A 17,902-nucleotide genomic window follows, 5' to 3' on the forward strand; every position below is an offset into this window, starting at 1 on the left:
GCATTGCCCAATGAGCCAGTAGTCACCAAGGGCTGATGGCACTTTATCAACCTGGAAAAGGAAAGGTAAAAGGTAAGTAATGAACAGCACTCTTTGATCACGCAGGACATGGCATTAGCATGCAGAACAATTTTACATGCCTGAGCACACTCTTCTGGAGTCATATTCAGATGAGTAATTCAGCTTAACTGAACAGGACTGTTCACATGAGGTGAATTTCTATAATGAAGAGTTGGCAGAATCAGGAAATGGCCTTTCAGTCACACCATGATGCAGAAATACCTAATTCTGGTGCTTGGCTGGAAGTAGCTATCTCAGCTCTTTCCTACCAGACATCCTCAAAGTGAGGTGGTTTCACAGGATCTTTATTTTTTCAGTGTAGGAAAAACATGTAGCATTCATTGGAAATGCATCACCCTGCTGTCAGTATAAATTGCAGACTTTTTGAGGGTATTGAAAGATAAGCATCAGTGAATTGAACCAGGAGACTTGATGAGTTTACAGTCCCCAACTATCCTCTGTACTACTTTATCAGGAATTGTTACCCCCTTCCCTCTCTGTCAGGATGGGTTTAGTGGCATGAGTAGCATTTCCTGAACTGGTGCAGTTAACAGCCCTACATAATAAATCTCTCTACAATTACCTGAAAGGAGAATGGAGTGAGGAGGTAGCTGGTCTCTTCTCCCAAGTAACCAGTGATAGGACAAGAGGTAATGGCCTCAAGCTGTGCCAGGGGAAGTTTAGGCTGGATATTGGGAAAAATTTCTTCAGCAAAAGGCTGATCAGGCATTGGAACAGGCAGCCCAGGGCAGTGGTGGAATCACCATCCCTGGCTGTTTACAAATCATGTAGCTGAGGCCCTCGGTGGTTTGGTGGTGGACTTGGCAGTCCTGAGGTAATGGCTGGACTTGATCTTAAAGGTCTTTTTCAACCTATGTGATACTCTGAGTCTATAATGAGGTATGCAGAGACTATGGCCTTCTTACCTTAATTGTCAGATTGGAAACTGAGAAGCTGGGAAATGAATCACATGCAGTTTAGTTGTTGATGCCACACAGCAGAAAGATGATGGAGGCAATGTAGCCACACTAGGGTGATAGTCCACCAGTGCTACAGATTCACACACCTAATAAAACAAACTGGTGTTCCATTTCATCTGGGGTTTAGGACTGTTGTCATTCAGGATCACAGCTGTATCATCAATGGTTACATCAACCCCAGTTTCTTTGACAAAACACAAGGACTGCAGAGGAAAGTTTCTTTTATTGCTCCCTATCTCCCACTGCCACAGATACGTACTCTGAATTAAGTTAGAATAAAAGCATGACTCTTCTGAGATTTACCAAAAGAGGAAAAGGTTCCAAGTCCTTCATTTAAGTGTACAAACCTCCATGGCTTAGTGGCTCAGGAGAGCTGCAGTGTCTCCTCCTTTCTGTGTTTGCTCAGTCACAGGATGAACAACTGCATCTTTCACTGTGGCTTTGAGGTACAAGCTAGAACTTCCCTTAAATATCCTGGAAGTGGTTTTTACAATGCCCAGTGTAATCCTGGATTTTCCCCAGAAAGCCAATTCAGGAGGAAGAATAAAGTTTTGGTTCAGAACATATATTTGGAATTGTCAGTGTGTCCTCAGTTCTTCCTGCCACTGGTTATACAAAAGAACCGTTCTTCACTTCTTTTTCCATCATACCCAGGAGTCATGCCATTTATTTGGATGCTTCCTCGGGAAGGAAACATAGTCACACTTTGGCATCTTAAACAGTGCAAAAGTAATCATTACCAAAATAGTATTTAGCTAGTGGCAACTTGCAAATACTGTAAAGTTTAAATTAATAGCAACAAGAATGGGAAATGAAATTGTTTATTATTCTTGAGACCCAATTCTGTGCACTTTTTGTATCTTGAAACTGCTTTCTAATCTTATTATTTAAAAAATAATGACCCAGTCTTACTATTTTCCTTTTTTTTTTTTTCAACCTATCAAGCCTTAAGTATGTTGGTTTCAAAATGGCTTGAGCAAAAACTCATTCGAATTATATGCTCCATCTGGTTTTCTCATTGGAAGCTTTATAAAATGCTCCTTCAAATAAATCAAAGATAACTGTGTGAAATACTGAAGTAATGTGCTTGTGTTGTTCTGTTTTTTGTTCACTCTTTGCAGTTAAAAAGCGCCAAGGAATTAGCAGAAATCAATGGGCATGATGAATCTCAAGCAAATGTAGGTACAGCTATCGATGTATAGATTACGATACATGCACCTATATATACACACGCATGCATATAGTCTCAAATTTACTGTTTATGTCTTAAAGCTGATAGAATGGCTGAATGATTTGCACAGGTTTGAAGTGCCTGTTTCTTTTTTTTTTTTTTTGAAGCCACAGGTTCAAATCCCAGCAAACTTCATTTTAAGGTAGATAAATTGGGTTCCATGCAATTGACTTTGTAGGATTTATTTGGATGAGACTTTAACAACCAATGTCCTACTAGCTGTATGTGGGTGTTAAAGATACCATAGAAACGACTGCAAGAGAAATGCTTTGCCTTAGTGTCCTGTCCAGGACTACTGGAGCTACAAAGTTATATTGTTTGTCTTTTTGGCTGCCACCTTGCAGCTGAGCAAGTCTGGCCATATTTCAGTTCTGAGTGAAGTGATTCATACACATGTATAATTTGGAAACAGTTAATTTGCACAAGAAGACTGAATTAATTCAGTGAGTCATTATTTTGTCCAAAATTGTTAAAATACTTGTTAAGGTCATGCTTTTTCAAACCTGCCACCAAAAAAAAAAAAACCAGAAAATTGCTTCTGTTATTCCATTTGTGATTGGAGTCAAAACAGCAATTTGGATAAGGGTAGAGAGAAAAAAAGGAAAGCTTCCCTGCTATGTTTGTCATCCAAACCATGCAGCTTTGTCCTTTGTCATAAACATATGAAAATTAAAACTGATTATATATGATATCTTCCTCCTAACCAAGAGAACTAGCAACAGTCTGAGCACCAATATATTTAACATCTGTTTTAGTCAATGTGTTGTCTAATGGCACAGCCAGGAAAGAAGTTTTATTTTAAACCTGAAGGGAAGGCTCAAGTTTTGTGGACTGCTTTTTAATAAGGAAATGTTGTCTCCTCTTTTTTAATCCTTTCCTGAATCTCATTCATTGTGGCCTGTTTCCGCAGTGAAGTCAATAGAGCCTCATAGCTCTCAGCATTTGGACAGGATACATTCAATATTGTCTGATAGCTCCAACAAATCTGCAATTGCAGTCTGTCTGCTTGGCGTCTCATTGTCCCTTTGAAAGATTCTGTTTGCAAACCAAAATAAAGACATTAATCCACTGATGATCTTCGAATGCTCACATTTGCTACCTAAAAATTTGTCATTGTACGACAGTTGGCTGCAGGTTTCCTAAAGGAATTTACAGATGTAAGACTTAGAAACTTTCTAAAGGAACTTGCTTCCTCTCTAAAAATGTGGATGAAACAATGTTTTGCAGGATTGAAATGTTTTAAAGGAAAATTACCCAAATGCTTCAACTTGTATCATTCTGGCTCATATGTAACTGGATAAAACAGAAGAGCCTGAAAGTTTTATTTCTATATAATATGAAGGTTAAAATAGCATTAAAATGAAACATTTCAGTTGTGTAAAGTCAGTGTTTCAGTACATCATTCCCAGTCTAAAACAAAATATTTCAGAATCTTCATTTAATGGTAAATTTTCCAAAATGTAGTATTTTGTTCCAGTTTGTACAAGTAGGAATTGTTCAAATGCCTGAATTTTCATAGGATAGAAACTATTTTCTGCCTCTCTTTTCCATGAGCTTTTCCTGTGATGATATCATAGCAATATTAGACTACTAAGAAAAGAAGTCAATACCTAAATTCATGATGAAGAGGGAGATCAGACAGCTGCAATTATTGAGTCACAGTTGCAGCCATGTATTCAACAATTATGCCACCATGAAATCAGAGAAAGCACAGCAGCACAATGGAAGTAGAGAAATAGAGGGAAAGAACTGATGTTAAAGCATTTGTTACAGTAATGAACTTTGTAAACCGGAAGTTGAGGTACTCTTCAAACAATTGTCATTTATACCAAATATGTAGTGCTCAGGTATTGTGCCTTGCAGGTTGTCTCTCCACATCTATTCTCAGAAGACTTCATGGTTCTTGCCCTTGGCCAGAGTGAAAATCTGGGATGATCAAAGAGAAAAAGGCTTCGTGGCTCCTATGTGGTTGTTAGTGAACTGTGGTGCATATAATGGGATTAGGACATATTTGTTACAGTTGACAGGTTGAATTCAGAAAATGAAATACCTCTACATGCTGAGCAATAGTAGGAGGTGTTGGTAAGGAAAAATGGCAACGTATGTCTATATCTAATCTTCACACTGTGGCATATTTAGATTACTTACTCTGCAGAAAATCAGGCTCCTAGAAAGTACAGTGGAAGCTTCAGGCACACTGCATACACATCAAGAAAGCCCATATTGTAGTCTTAAAAATATTGTTTTCTGCAGTTCTCAGCTTTTCTGCTAATGGCACTGGTCTGCATCATATAAGGTTAGGGTTACATTAGAAAATATTATTTCTTAAAATAAAATCTGGAAATATTTTTCTTCGTAAAAGCAGATACAGATGAAAATATATGCTTAGACCCATCCTGGTATGTTTTCTACATTTCCATTATGTGAGAGCATCCTGAAAGGGAAATAAGAATCTGGACACCTTTGGAAAAAAGAAAAACATCACCCCTGAAATGTGCCCAAACTATAAATAGACCAGACTTTTTTCTCTAGTTTTGGTGGGAGAATTGAGCACTGTTAACCAAGAGGCTGAAGCAATTGCAATGTCACCCTCCCTGCCCTGGCAGTTCACATACAAATCTGAGTGGGGGGAAAGAAAATGAAATCTTAGTGTATTGCTACTATATCTACTTTTTTCCAGAAAGAAAACCATTTTACAAGCTTTTGTAAACAGTTATGAGGATGTTTCATGAATGACTTGCCAGGTACATGCACTAATATTTGTTATGGCTGTTGACATTTCCCAGCTATACTCGGTGTCAGGAAAGGCCAAGTGTCAGGCTCAAGTGGTACATGGAGCCCGAGATCCTGGCCTGGTGTTAACAGAGGCTTCAACATCCAGAACTGCGTCATGCTGTCACTGAGCATTCATTTCCTTCAGCCATGTGGTTAGGAAAAGATTGCTTCTTGCTCCTAATCTGCCCCCCTTTTAATTTCCTCTTCATTGCTGCATATAATGATACTTAATTCACATCTCTGTCTTAGCTGAAGAGAAAATAATGGCCAACAGACAATTATAATTTCAGATATAATCCTCTTCCAGGATGTTCCCAGAGACTTGGGAGCTGATTAGTCCCAACATGAAAAAACACCTTGCTTAGGAGGTATGCACAAGTAAAGAACATTTTGCAAACTGAAAATGCTAATCATATGTTTTGTGGCTAACTCCATAAAGGCAATTTATTCCTTCACTTTTTCTGCAAGGTCAGTGTCTTTCTGTGGAGCCTTTTGTATACACATTAATTTTGTGTTTTGATCAAAGTTCTCCTCTTGCTGACTGCTGAGTTCAAGATACATAGGGCACTGCATGCAAGTAAGTTATATAGCCTTGATGAATATATCCCTGTTTTAGGGGTGGAAAGGTTGATATCCATGGTATCCCTCTATTGTTAATGGAGAAAGGAGATTTCTTTTTTTACCAGGCCTTATTTTAGAAGTACTCAGTGATCTTTTTCCAGGAGTTTGGTGCTCTCCACTGTCAGTTATCTGCCTTCATTAGATAACTCTCGTGAAAAACTCCTATGTAGATATGCCATAAAATGGTAGTCAAGAGTATCAGTCATCCAAGTTCAGACTGAAGCAAGAGGTGAGTCATGATCACAGAAATATTTTGAATGCTCAAACTGCGGTTGCTTGGTGAAGTCCTGACTCTGTTGAAGTCAATAATTAAATTCTCATCAGCCTAAAGTTTGAGAGAGAAAAACTGATTTCAACGCGTTTTTTTTACCAGTGTTTTGTTCTGTTTGAGTTTCATTGTTTGAACAAAGTGATGACTTTGACCTCATTCGTCTGTCTGCCTCCAGTTAGCAACTCCAGCAGCTTGCACACAATATTCTGTGGGGTTTTCTCCAGACATGAAATCAATAATATTAAGTAGGGATTCATTTTTCCATTTGAATCCTTGAAGTTGTTATCAGAGCATTCCTCCACTTCAACCAAGCATCTTAGATTTGATGTGTATTCTTCCCTTAATCGAAATATTAATTTAAGTGACATATTTAAACAGTTTTACTAAACTGCTCACTTTATGCTACATTGAAAGTGATATTATTCCTAACTACACCCTAGTCTTATGTTTTCACATAGTAGGATAATCACTGATGATCTCTACTAAAGACAAGTAAAGACGACTCATATGGGCTCATTTTTGCAACAAGACAGGCAAAGATTTAAAAACCGAACACACTTCAATTTTTGGAGAAGCCTGTAATTCCATCAGACTCATCAGAGTTCAGTTCTTGTACTTTACTGTCCTTTTACAGGAAAGTACAAGTTCAGTTCTTGTACTTTAAGGGAAGCAACCAAGGGTACCTGCTCTGAATGTCCTGTGTCAGTGTATGTGTTAGTACACATCTGCCATAGGATGGGGTACCTCCATGGGGTATGACTGCCTCACATTGAGCCAGGTAAGAGGAAAAGGGTTCTTGAACACAGGAAGAGGAGAGGAGCTAGAAGAGTGCAGTGCCTGCTCAGATCATCCCAGTGGTTTGGGACTATGAGAGAAAAGCTGGTCACCTTTAATAATGAAGATCCCAAGTGATTGCAGATGCTTTTGCTTCACTTCATTGTGAGTACAACAGCCGTTTCCTGACTAGCCCACTCTTCAAAAGGCTTTCTCCTCCCACAACAACATAGGCTCCTGATAAAAAATATGCTTAACATGCTATTATAAGGGCAATTTGGGCCTAAAGTTACAGGCTAGAAAAGCTCAGTATAAGGCTTGCACACATCAGGAAATGTGCGTTTCTTTTCTATCCCAGTTTCCCAGGTTTGTATGCTGTGAACCTCAACCTCAGTCTGCTGGCATGAGTCACTGAGTAACTTCCTTGACACCACTGGGGCCCTTGCAGCAGGCTCTTCTAGAGCACACAGGAGTGAGTGGGCATTGCAAAAAGTGAGGTGCTGACAACTGGGTATGTTTGAGGGTAGGGAGATAGTGCTGGCAGCCTTTCTGTATCCAAGAGCTGAGGGATAATGTACCCTCCTACAGAGAAGTTGGCATCTTTCCTCCACCCGAGAAGGTTCCAAATGGCATTTCCAGAGAAGAGCATGGGTTATGTGCTCTCTTCAGCCCCTCTGTTCTAACTGCTCCCCTTTGCAAGACTGTATTCAGTCAACTAATCAATTCATGTCACAAGTGCAGTTAATTTTCTAAAAAGGACAAACAGGAGTAATGGTGCAGTGCAGGGATGAGGATAGTCCCTTGAGAAGAGAGAGATGTGGGGTTCGGTTTCTTGTCATGACTGGTTTTGTTATTAGAAGAAGGTGCAAGGACCCTGTACCCTGATTTGAGTGGCGTGTAAAGCCCCCAGAGATTACAGAGACCATTCACTCTATGTATTCGGGTTATTCATATCCTGGTGGGGCCAGCACAAGGGGTGAGGTGTGTTTGCGCCTCTTTCTACTCCCTGCCTTTTTCATGTCAGGCATTTATTTATAGCCCTTCCATCACTCATTTCTTCTAATTTCCTTAAATTTAAGGTACGTGGAGTGTGAAAAATTCAAGCAGCTATGACCATTGGCAGATCAGCAGCTTTCCTACTTGCCACAGCAGGCGCAAGGAATGGCCAACTCATGAATTCAATACTGTGAGGCCTGAAAAATAACAGGAGTTTAACTGGATGTTTAGGACCATGCTATCAAAGAACTTGTTCAGCCTTCAGAAGTTCTTACATACTGATAAATCAAATTCCCCTGAGTCCTCCCTTGGCTGTCCCAGCCCAGTTCAGCACGTTAGAGGGCAGCAGTATAGATTCCTTAGCACAGTGCAAAACTCTGCCTGCTGAATCACAATCTCTGCGGTTTCAGCTACAGTCTAAGGCTGTGGGAGTGTCACAGGTTCAGCTGGAAGGCAAATGGCTACAGCAGACCTAGGTATATTCTGACACAAAGTGTGCTATCTGAAACAGATCTGGACTGTACCAATAACCCCTTTGTTAATGTGCAGAAAGAAATCACACCACTTCCCATGTCCCTAATTTAAAAGTGTTAGAGTAGCATCATAACTTGGCTTTAGATTGGAGTGAATTCCTGTCATCTGAGGGAGGAGAAGAGAGAACTCTGAGACAAAATGATAAAACCCAATCAGCCACCTACTCGGCAAGTCACAAAAGTTTCTGACTTTAAATTTCATATAAGCTCCAGGGGAGACAGTTCTTCAATGCCCAGAGCTACTTGACATTTTAATAATATCTGATCACTATGAGCAGCCTTTCATCCCAAAGCATTTTCACAGGGTATTTATACTGCACAAATATACAGGAGTCAGCCCATCATTTCTAGTAAGGAATAGCATTCAGCATATGCAGCTGTGTGCTTAACCCACACAGCTGTGTGCTTAACCCACACAGTGTACAAGGCAGATTGGCTGTCAGAGTGCTCAGGCTCCCCTGCAGCCACCTGAAGGATGATGGGCTACCTGTGCTTTAGCCACAAGCCTGGTGCTGCATTCCTGGGCATTGCACACCAAATTCATGTTCCCTCCAACTTGCTAAAGTCCTTCAAGGAATAGGACAGCAAAAAGTGACGGAAGCAAGAAAGGAACTTCAGTATGTCAAGGAGATATCTCTTCTTAGAGATACCTTCAGTATCTCAAGGAGTATCTCTTAGAATCATAGAATGGTTTGGGCTGGAAGGGACCTTAAAGATCATCTAGTTCCAATCCCCCTGCCACAGGCAGAAGCACCTTCCACTAGACCAGGTTGCTCAAAGCCTCATCCAACCTGGCCTTGAGCTCTTCCAGGATGGGACATCCACACTTCTCTAGACAACCTCTTCTAGTGCCTCATCACCCTTATATTGGGAAGAATTTCTTCCCAATATCTAATCTAAATCTACCCTCTTTCAGTTTAGAACCATTTCCCCTTGTCCTACTCCTGCATGCGCTTGTGAAAAGTCCATCTCCAGATTTCTTGCAGGCCCCCTTTATGTACTGGAAGGCTGCTCTAAGGTCTCTCTACCAAGGTTCTTTTCACCAGCTGAACAAGCCCAATTCTCTCAGCTTGTCTTCATAGGAAAGGTGCTCCAGCCCTCTGAGCATCCGCATGGCCTCCTCTGGACTCACTCCAAGAGGTCCATGTCCTTATGTTGGGGCCCCAGTCCTGAACTCAATACTCTAGATGGGATCTCACAAGAGCAGAGAAAAGGGGGACAATCTGCTACCTTGACCTGACTCATTTTGCTTCAGCCCAGGATACGATTGGCTTTCTGGGCTATGAGCACACACTGCTGGGTCATGTTGAGATTTTTGTCAACCAGCACCCCCAAGTCCTTCTCCTTAGGAAGAGTTTGTGGTCCTAATCATGATCCAATCTAAAGGAATGAGAGCTCCAAAATGTTTGTTTCAAGTATTTTCTGTATATTCAGATGTGGAGATTCTTGTGAATAGGGGGGTTACTCGTTTCATATGCCTTAAATTAATAATTTTCAAATACAAATCTTTTCTGAAAACTGTTTAGTCTCACAAAATATTTAAAGTTGGTTGGTTTTTTTTCCCCAAAGTAGTTCCTTTTATTTCAACAAAGACATTTCCAAAACAATTCTACACATCCCAGGAGGGAAACAAATTACCTTTTTTTTCTCTCCTTAACTTTTTCTTAGAAGGGCATTGTTCTTTAGGAGATTGCTGGAGCAATATTTGTGTTAAAGACTTTGAAAGGGCTTTCATAAGTTCTCAGTCTCAAGTAAACATAAACTATCCCCTCCTACTATGACTTCAGCAGAGCTTGTAGGCAGGTGATGCTTTCGTTCAGCTAACCATGGGCTTGCTGCAATTCCCTAGCATAAGGTGTGCAAAATGACAATTACCTTTTCACTTGCAAAACAACCACCTTCGCGTCACATAAAACATCTGTGTTAACTCATCACGAACCTACACATAAATCCAGCTTTAGAAAATGAAGCAACCTGATCATACTTTCAAAAATAAGCATGAAGTAACTTTCATATTAGTCATCTGTATTTTGTATATGTACATTACCATAAAATAGATGTGCACAAATACAATGAGAGCAATATAAAGAGATAGTTCCAATGAGAAAGGCATTTTCAGATTATTGCTACTTGCCTAAACTCAGCAGGTGAAAGTTATAATAGTGAAAGCTTTGTAATGAAAAAGTAAAAAGCATCTCTCTGGCAAATGGATCAGAAAAGTAGGATGTCGAGAGCACCATAATACAATTAATCTTCACTCCTGAAAACAATCCTGAAAACAATGTAGGATAAATCAGACAAACAAATACTAGATCCATAGAGGTGTGTTTGAAGTGCTTTGTTTGCAAGGTCTTATGTTCGCTCTTCTAATTTTTTTCATTGTTGTTTCTATAATTGTAATGCCAGATAGTTTTTCAAACCAGTTTTCAACCCTTTATTTTTTTTATATCAGCACACTCTTAAATTTACTCTTGAATTGGTGAATTCTATATTAGTGTACTTCAAAAGTAAATTTTTATATTAGTGTACTTCGAAAGCAATTACATTGTGCTGTGGCTGACAAAACCAGTAGTGGTTTCTTGCATAGCACAAAATAAGTTCTCAAGTTTAGGCTTGATATGAATGAAAAGGTGTATCATTTCTAATGATAGACCAGTCACATTCACCAGCAGTGTAGCATATGGTAAATATGTTCTTCTGCGTCACTGGGTAAGTAACAGAGAGAGAATAATCCTCTGAGACCCTGAAATAAAGATACCAGAAAGTAAGGGTTTCTTTTTACTGAATGTTGACCTGGTGCTAACTGTAAAAGTAGCACAGGCTGCTTGTGAGAACTCTGGCTTTGACTAGATGGTTAGATGCCTTACTCCTTGCCTTATTTTTTTATATGTAATGCAACACTGTAATTTTTACTGTAAACCTAGTTACTCCAGCACACATAGAAAAGGCCAGAAAACCTCTCTACACAGAGGCAGTGTCATCAAGACCACCTAACTTAATGTCAGCCACTTTACAGAAATCAACTCTTAGGCTGTGAAGAATCAGGAGTGTGTAAAATATAATGTTTCTAGGAAGTAGTTAATTTGCTAGCAGAAGATCAATTCATTTACAGCAACAAGAGAATTATATTAATTAAAGATTATGAGCAATTTTCTAGTCATTAGAGTATTTTTAGAGGACTAGTCAGCAGATAATCAGAAACGGTCACTGACACGCCGGAAGGAGAGCTGTATAATACGCAGTGTTCCGGGAGAATTTTGAGTTAGTGTGAGTGTTCAGACACTCAACCAAATTTCCATGTCACATTACAGCACAGTGCTGTAGTATCCCATGAAGGGGAACAAACTCAGTTGAAGGAAGAATTAGAGCCATTTGGCCCAAACCAAGCATTGCTGCTGTCAGGATTTCCTGAATCTTGCAGCCCAGCAGAGGCAAGGTAGTTGTAGCTGCATGCAACCAACCTGCACCAGTGCTGAGCATGTATTCCCCACAGGCATGTGCATAAACACATGTATACAACAGATGCATGACATGCATGCAAATGTACATGGCCTGCCGCGCAGATCAACGCAGACTCAGCATTCATAAGCAGAAACAATACTGTTGGCCTCACAGTGCTCCTCTTTCTGGATGATCAGGATAAAGTTCTATTAGTGGGAAATATACATGCAGACTTAAACATATATACAGCGTGGATACCTCCAGTAACTGTCCTTTGACTCTCATTCTATTCTGTGACTGTCCCCTGCCTCTCATGTACACACACACAAACAGGATCTTTTAGTCATTCCCCAGATCCCACAGTGTCCCAGCTGCTGGCTTGCACTCCCTGGTCCCTCCACTAAGTCACATGTGGTGTCTCTGCATAGTCTCTCCCATCTCTTCTAGTTCCACCCCAGATCTATGGCTACTTCAGTACGTGACTCACAAGCTTATTATCCTACTCAGTGTCTAGTCTGGCTTGATGCTCATCAGTGGTCACAGAGCAGCACATGTCACACATGCTGGTCTCTCTAACTGTGGCACTCCAGACAGCCCTCTGACACCTGGTCCCACTCCAGCTACTGTGCTCAGACCCACTCACACACCTCCATGCACACAGAACAGAGAGTTCCTCATGCAAGAAAAGAGTTAGAAATTGAGTTTAACACATGTAATGCACTGATCAGGGCATGGAATGGCCAGACAAGTGTACCAGGAACCTGTTTACATGCAACTAGCCCCTTTATCCCCTTCCCAAACCATGATCCCTCTCTTTTCCTGCCTTTCATTCCCTATTAAGGACCCTCAACTAAGTCTTGTACAATCTGAAGATGTTCTTCTCCTACATCCCATAGCAACTCCCATATCCATATAGGCAGAACCTCCTCAGTCTGTAAAATGATGCAGAGAACATTCCCATTGCCTGCTCTTGATAGGTGTCATGCTTGACCCCTGAGGCTTGATGCTTTCCTGTAACAGCCCTGGGAAAAGCTGGGTCAGGGGATGACTATTTAGGTTACTGGGCTTTCCCCATCTGTGATAGTGCCTCTGTCCTTCTTTGTGCTCATGGCGACAGAACTTTAATCACAAGTATCAAGAGGAAGCAGCACTTGATAGTAGCTGGGAAATCCCTTCTGCAGGGGATAGAGGCACCCTTCTATTGATGACACACTCCACATGTGGTTTGCTGAGGGCGCAGACCTGGAATGTTGCAGAGAAACTGCTGAGGTTTATCCAGACATTGGACTACTGCCCCTTGTTGCACATCCATGTGCTCTGCCCCAGCAGCTGATCCTGCTTGGAGCAGGAAGTTGGTCTAGAGACCTCCCAAGGTGACCTGCCTGATTTTGTGATTCTGTGATCATTTGGGTCACCCTCACCATCTGTGAGTGTACTCGTACATTGCCACGTTTGCAAGGAAATTTGCAAGGAAATTTGATTTAAGTTAAATTTAAATAAGCTCTTTCATTGTAGTTTAGCTCAACTTGGATTGAATAATTTTGCATTTACGGTGGATAAGAACATAGACAAGGACAGTAGCCTGATCTCAACTGACAACCATGTTAAGGTATCAGAAGTTGCCCTATACCTCAACCTTGTATGTCCCCAGAAATTTAAGATGCCTGACTTGATGTGCATTGAAACTATTGCAAGGCTTCCAGTCACTTGACTGGAAATTGCATTAGGCTCCATTCAGGCTAAAACAGCAAGATTAAATTTTCAGATGTGGGTCTGAAGTACATTTAAATTAAAAACAGCAAAGGAAACACAACTACATCAGGCTTTAAGAGATCCCCAGGTAAATGAAAATAAATTAAAAATGTGAGGTCTTTGTGTCACACGCCAGTTTCTACTCATGTTTGCAGTAGAATCAGCAAACCTGCCTGGCTGTCAATAAACAATTTGGGCAAGCATGTCTGAAGTCAGAGACCAGTTCTGTGGGCTCAGAGCAGGTATACATGTGCTTTTCAAGATCTTAACAACTGCAGATTTGGTATCACATGTGAATGTGTTTTTCTTCTATCAAAATCGTAAGATTACCTTTTCTTTTCAAGCTTACAGCATCTCTCTGGCCTGATGTTAATAGTCTGCTAAATTTTTGCTTAAGATTCAGATATATAGTTTTTCTCCTACTGCTAGTTTTCTCTCATAAATCCCCTGGCTGATAAGAAAGTGTATCCCTTACATCTGACAACATTCAGAAGCTGCTCCGTCACATGCCTGCTGTGTCCAACGTCTAGTCTTTTCTTCTGCTACTGTTTTAATGCCTCAGACGGTTGGCTTTGTACATATAAGGGAAACACCAATATATCCTGCAAACTCTTCCAGAGTCCGGTAGGATTCATTTTTTACTGGTCTTTCAGAGGGCACAATATTATTTTTACCACCTCACCACACAATTCTTCAGAATCCAACAACAAAGGGAATGAGGTCTTTGAAGACAAAATGCAAGCAGTCATCATTCCCCCTAGATTTAACAGTAATTATCAAATATTTGAATTACCCAGATAGCAGAGGGAGTGTTTCAGCTCTTTGGATATTTGTCATTTGCATCCTGCTCATATGCCAGTTGTCTTCAGTGTCACATTCATTAAACCCCATCTGCAGAGCCCTGAGCTGCACTGTGGCAGAAACAGTTTCCAGGTAGGGCAGCTACTGTTGAATCCCTGCTCAGCTCTTGGTTAGCATTTATGGAGAATGACAAGTCCTCACTCCTCCCGTTTTTAGGTGATCACAGAACTTTTTAGACTAAAGAGAACCATTTTTGCTAAAGATAGAAGCCTGAGAGCATTCATTTTATATTGTGTCTGCCTTTTTTGTACTGATGCAAGACTGACCTGTAGAGGATTAGTGATGTCTGGATGAGAACTTTTTATTTAATATTTTCCCATATGAGGAAAAAAGAAACCAATGAAGGACTGAAAGACCTAAGTCATCCAGCCTAAATATCTGGGGCTTTCTGGTCTGCTAGTCCCCTAGAGTGCAAAGCTAGCCTTTTGTTCTTAAAGTACCTGTGACTGTCCTCTGTAGAAAGTCACCACATCTCTTCTACCCTTCAGGACTTCTGTGTGTGTCTTTGGCAAGTGCAGCTGTCAGGAGTCGCGCTCTTATTTACTGTCTACAGTGTTGGACCCAGGTGCTCTGTGGTGGGCCACAGTGGGCAGTGAGACTAGGCACCTTTTGGAGCAATCTGCTTGCCCATGCCTCTGCACTTGCTTCCAAAAGAAGCCATGGTACATGAAAGAATTACACAAAACTAACTTCTGTCCCACCTTGCAGCCAGGACATGGCTGAGATATACATCCATGTGCTAAAACTGACATAAATGAATCTCCGCAGCCATCAGCTCTGCATCAGTTGTAGTATCAGAGGTTTGGCCGTGGAAATGAATAGTCTGTGTGAGAAAAATGTTATGGGCTGTCCTCTGAGCCTCAGTTCTCCTGAAAGTTTTCCAGAAAGACCCTCTCTCTGTCCTTCCCTTCCTGGCTCAAAAGCAGGAAGCCCCGAATCAAAATGCTGGTCCCAAGGGGTGTCTGCAGAATCATAGAGTTCATCAAGGGAAATTCATGTCTTTTCATCATCTGCTGATGGATGAAAGCATCATTTGCAGGGAAAAGCTCCAAGCTGGCAATGGTGAGAGCATCACAAAGAACGGCTGCATTCATGCTGAGCAGCTCTGGAGCTGTCATCAAATCAGGCCTCCATGTTCTCAGATGCCTGACATAATTTGTGAATACTGAATAGGTTTCTAATGATCTCCAGGTGTGATTTAACCTGGATTAAGCCTTTCATATGTTGTATTTGGTTATTGCAAGGTCATTTCACTCCTAATAAGTACTGGTTTGCATGTGCTCAGCTGTGTTCTTGTCCTTTAGTGTAGTATCTGACAGATGGTAACAAAATATTCCTTTTATGATGCAAGAAGACTGAAGAATACTGCTTTGGGCCTCAGAAAATATAATTTGCCAAATAAAGGATGGTCTCCAGGAAAGAAAGGGAATACTGTAATGTAGTATATATTAAATTGTTTTTCTCAGGCATCTGGTGACAGTAGCTCTTTTCTCATGTCAGAGACATGACCTGTTTTTTTCCAGTTAGTTATTGCCTCATTCACCTTTGTACTCTTGAAAGTCTTGTTTCTGTGGGTTGGCATAAGTAGTGCCTCTAAAAATGTGTGAATTAACTGTGTGAGGATTTGTTGTAGAGCCTTCATAGGTACTGGATTTTATCTGCCGTGTGTAGTCAGATACTTAAGGTTTTCACTTGCATTATAATTAGCCAGGTTTCTGGGTGAATTTCACACTTGTTTTTTAAAGACAATTATGCCCATTTCTCTTAAATCACTATTAATTCCTGAATCCTTTATGTGACCATGCACACCCTGTATTTTCTCTTGGCCTTTGCAAGCTTATTTTGGCAGCTAAATACTTCAGAGTTGTCCAATTTATCATGTTCTGTGAGGCGGGTGGTTTTGAATGGCAGAACTCTCTCCTCTTCAGACCTCCAATAGCTTTCTTCTTAAGCTAGTCTTTTGCCACTCTTAGTTGCCTCGTGCTCCCCCATAACTAATTTTTTACTCTTTTATCCCCTGTACCAGCACACAGTTAAGGAACACTTGATGTGACTTCCTTCAGCATCCGTTTACACTGTCCTATAAATCATGCAAAATGTTCTGCACAGGCTCAGATCTAGGCATTAAATGAGAATCCATCTGTTCGTTTCTCCCAATGGGAATATAGTTTCTTTCTCTGCATCACTGCTTGACAAAACTTCTAATCCCATCTGAAACTGCTAGTGTGTTGTGTTTGGTGCCTGTTTTATCAAATACGCATCTCTCTGCTCTCTCCTTCCCCTCTCATGAATTGTTATTTTTAAACTGCTTCTCTATCTCTGATGGAGACAAAAGTTACCTCTGAACCTATACAAGCTGTAGTGGCATATGCTGCTTTGCTCCTCTGCTGCAGTATCATGAAATCTGTCACCCAGTTCTGTTCTGCTGATCTGTAACCCCCTTGTCATTGCCTCCCTTATGGAGAAATTCATGTAAACACTTCTCTTATTTCTGTTTCTTATCTGGGTTTTCTTCCACTGTTCTTGGATGTCATGGCCAGCAGTAGATCAGTATTTGCATTAACCTTTGTCTTATCAGGAGGGGAATCAGCATTACTGGACAACTCAGAGCATACTCCTGCTGCTATAATGTGCCCTGTGTGTTACAACACTACAGGAGTGTTAGTGTCAAGGTGATGTATCTGCCAAAGCACTGAGGCACACCATTATTTTAAGAGAGAATCACAGTAACTCTTGAACTGCAGGCTCCTTCCTACTTGGAGGTGTCTAAATCTGTGCTGTAAGTTTCCCTTTGAAGCCAATAAGGAATACAAAATAGGCACCTCAAAGGTCCAATTTATTTCAACCTAAAGTAAATAAAATATATGATTAAAAAGTTGTGTTCTTTCTACTGACTAAAAAGGCAGCAAAGGCTGACTAGCTTGCATGTACACATCTACACACAGATATCTGACCAGGAGACATGCCTCGGTTGGCTACTACAACTGCAGCCACTACACACAGGTGACTCAATGGATGTCACTCCTTCTTCATTGTGGGCTAAGGTCTGTGAGAGCCCCTTGTTAATGGGGGCTGAGGATAGGCATATGCATGTATGTGACTCAAAAGCACATGCAGTTTCTTAGCTGATACATGGCAACTTGCTCCTTTTCACAACGCAAGGGAACATTTGAACCCGTGATGCAATCTGAGCCATCGGGGCTGTATCGGGCAGCTGCTCCTTGAAGCCAACCTATAAAGAGCCCAGAGTACTGGGGGGGGGGGGGAGGGCTGTGGCTTTGTTTTGTTTTGTTTGTCTTGTTTTGGGTGTTTTGTATTGTTTTTTAATTGGAAATGAGGAAGGGCCTGACCCTTTTTACCAATTGCACAGGCTATGAATCCTTTAGTCACCTATAAAGAGGCACATTTGACATATTTTGAGGTTTGGCCTTTTCTTAGCCTGGATTATTCACACCTTCAGAAATGCCCTAGAGCAACCCAAGCCCAATGTCTCTCTTTCCTTGTCAAAAATGCTTGCCAAGAATTTTGGAGCAAGGCACCACCCCAAGTGCATGTTCTAGATGGGCCACATCTTTACACTGAAGAGAGCAAGTTTACTCCCATTTAA

The 17,902-nt window shown here is 40.9% G+C and overlaps 1 protein-coding gene across 8 annotated transcripts in view; it reads left to right on the forward strand.

The window, feature by feature from the left end:
* ENOX1 (ecto-NOX disulfide-thiol exchanger 1) overlaps positions 1 to 17,902 on the forward strand; it is a 371,724-nt gene that overhangs the window by 345,588 nt on the left and 8,234 nt on the right. For 7 of the 8 annotated variants that reach the window (XM_062636830.1, XM_062636823.1, XM_062636827.1 and 4 more), the window contains exon 14: positions 2,162 to 2,218. The exons of the other annotated variant lie outside the window; for it this stretch is intronic. In XM_062636830.1, coding sequence (XP_062492814.1) covers positions 2,162 to 2,218 — 57 coding nt within the window. The remainder of the gene's footprint in view (positions 1 to 2,161; positions 2,219 to 17,902) is intronic. 8 annotated transcript variants of the gene reach the window in all.

This window comes from Pezoporus occidentalis, unplaced genomic scaffold (genome assembly GCF_034315485.1).
Source record: "Pezoporus occidentalis ecotype Australia unplaced genomic scaffold, CSIRO_AGI_Poc_V1 ctg5, whole genome shotgun sequence".
Classification (NCBI taxonomy): domain Eukaryota; kingdom Metazoa; phylum Chordata; class Aves; order Psittaciformes; family Psittacidae; genus Pezoporus; species Pezoporus occidentalis.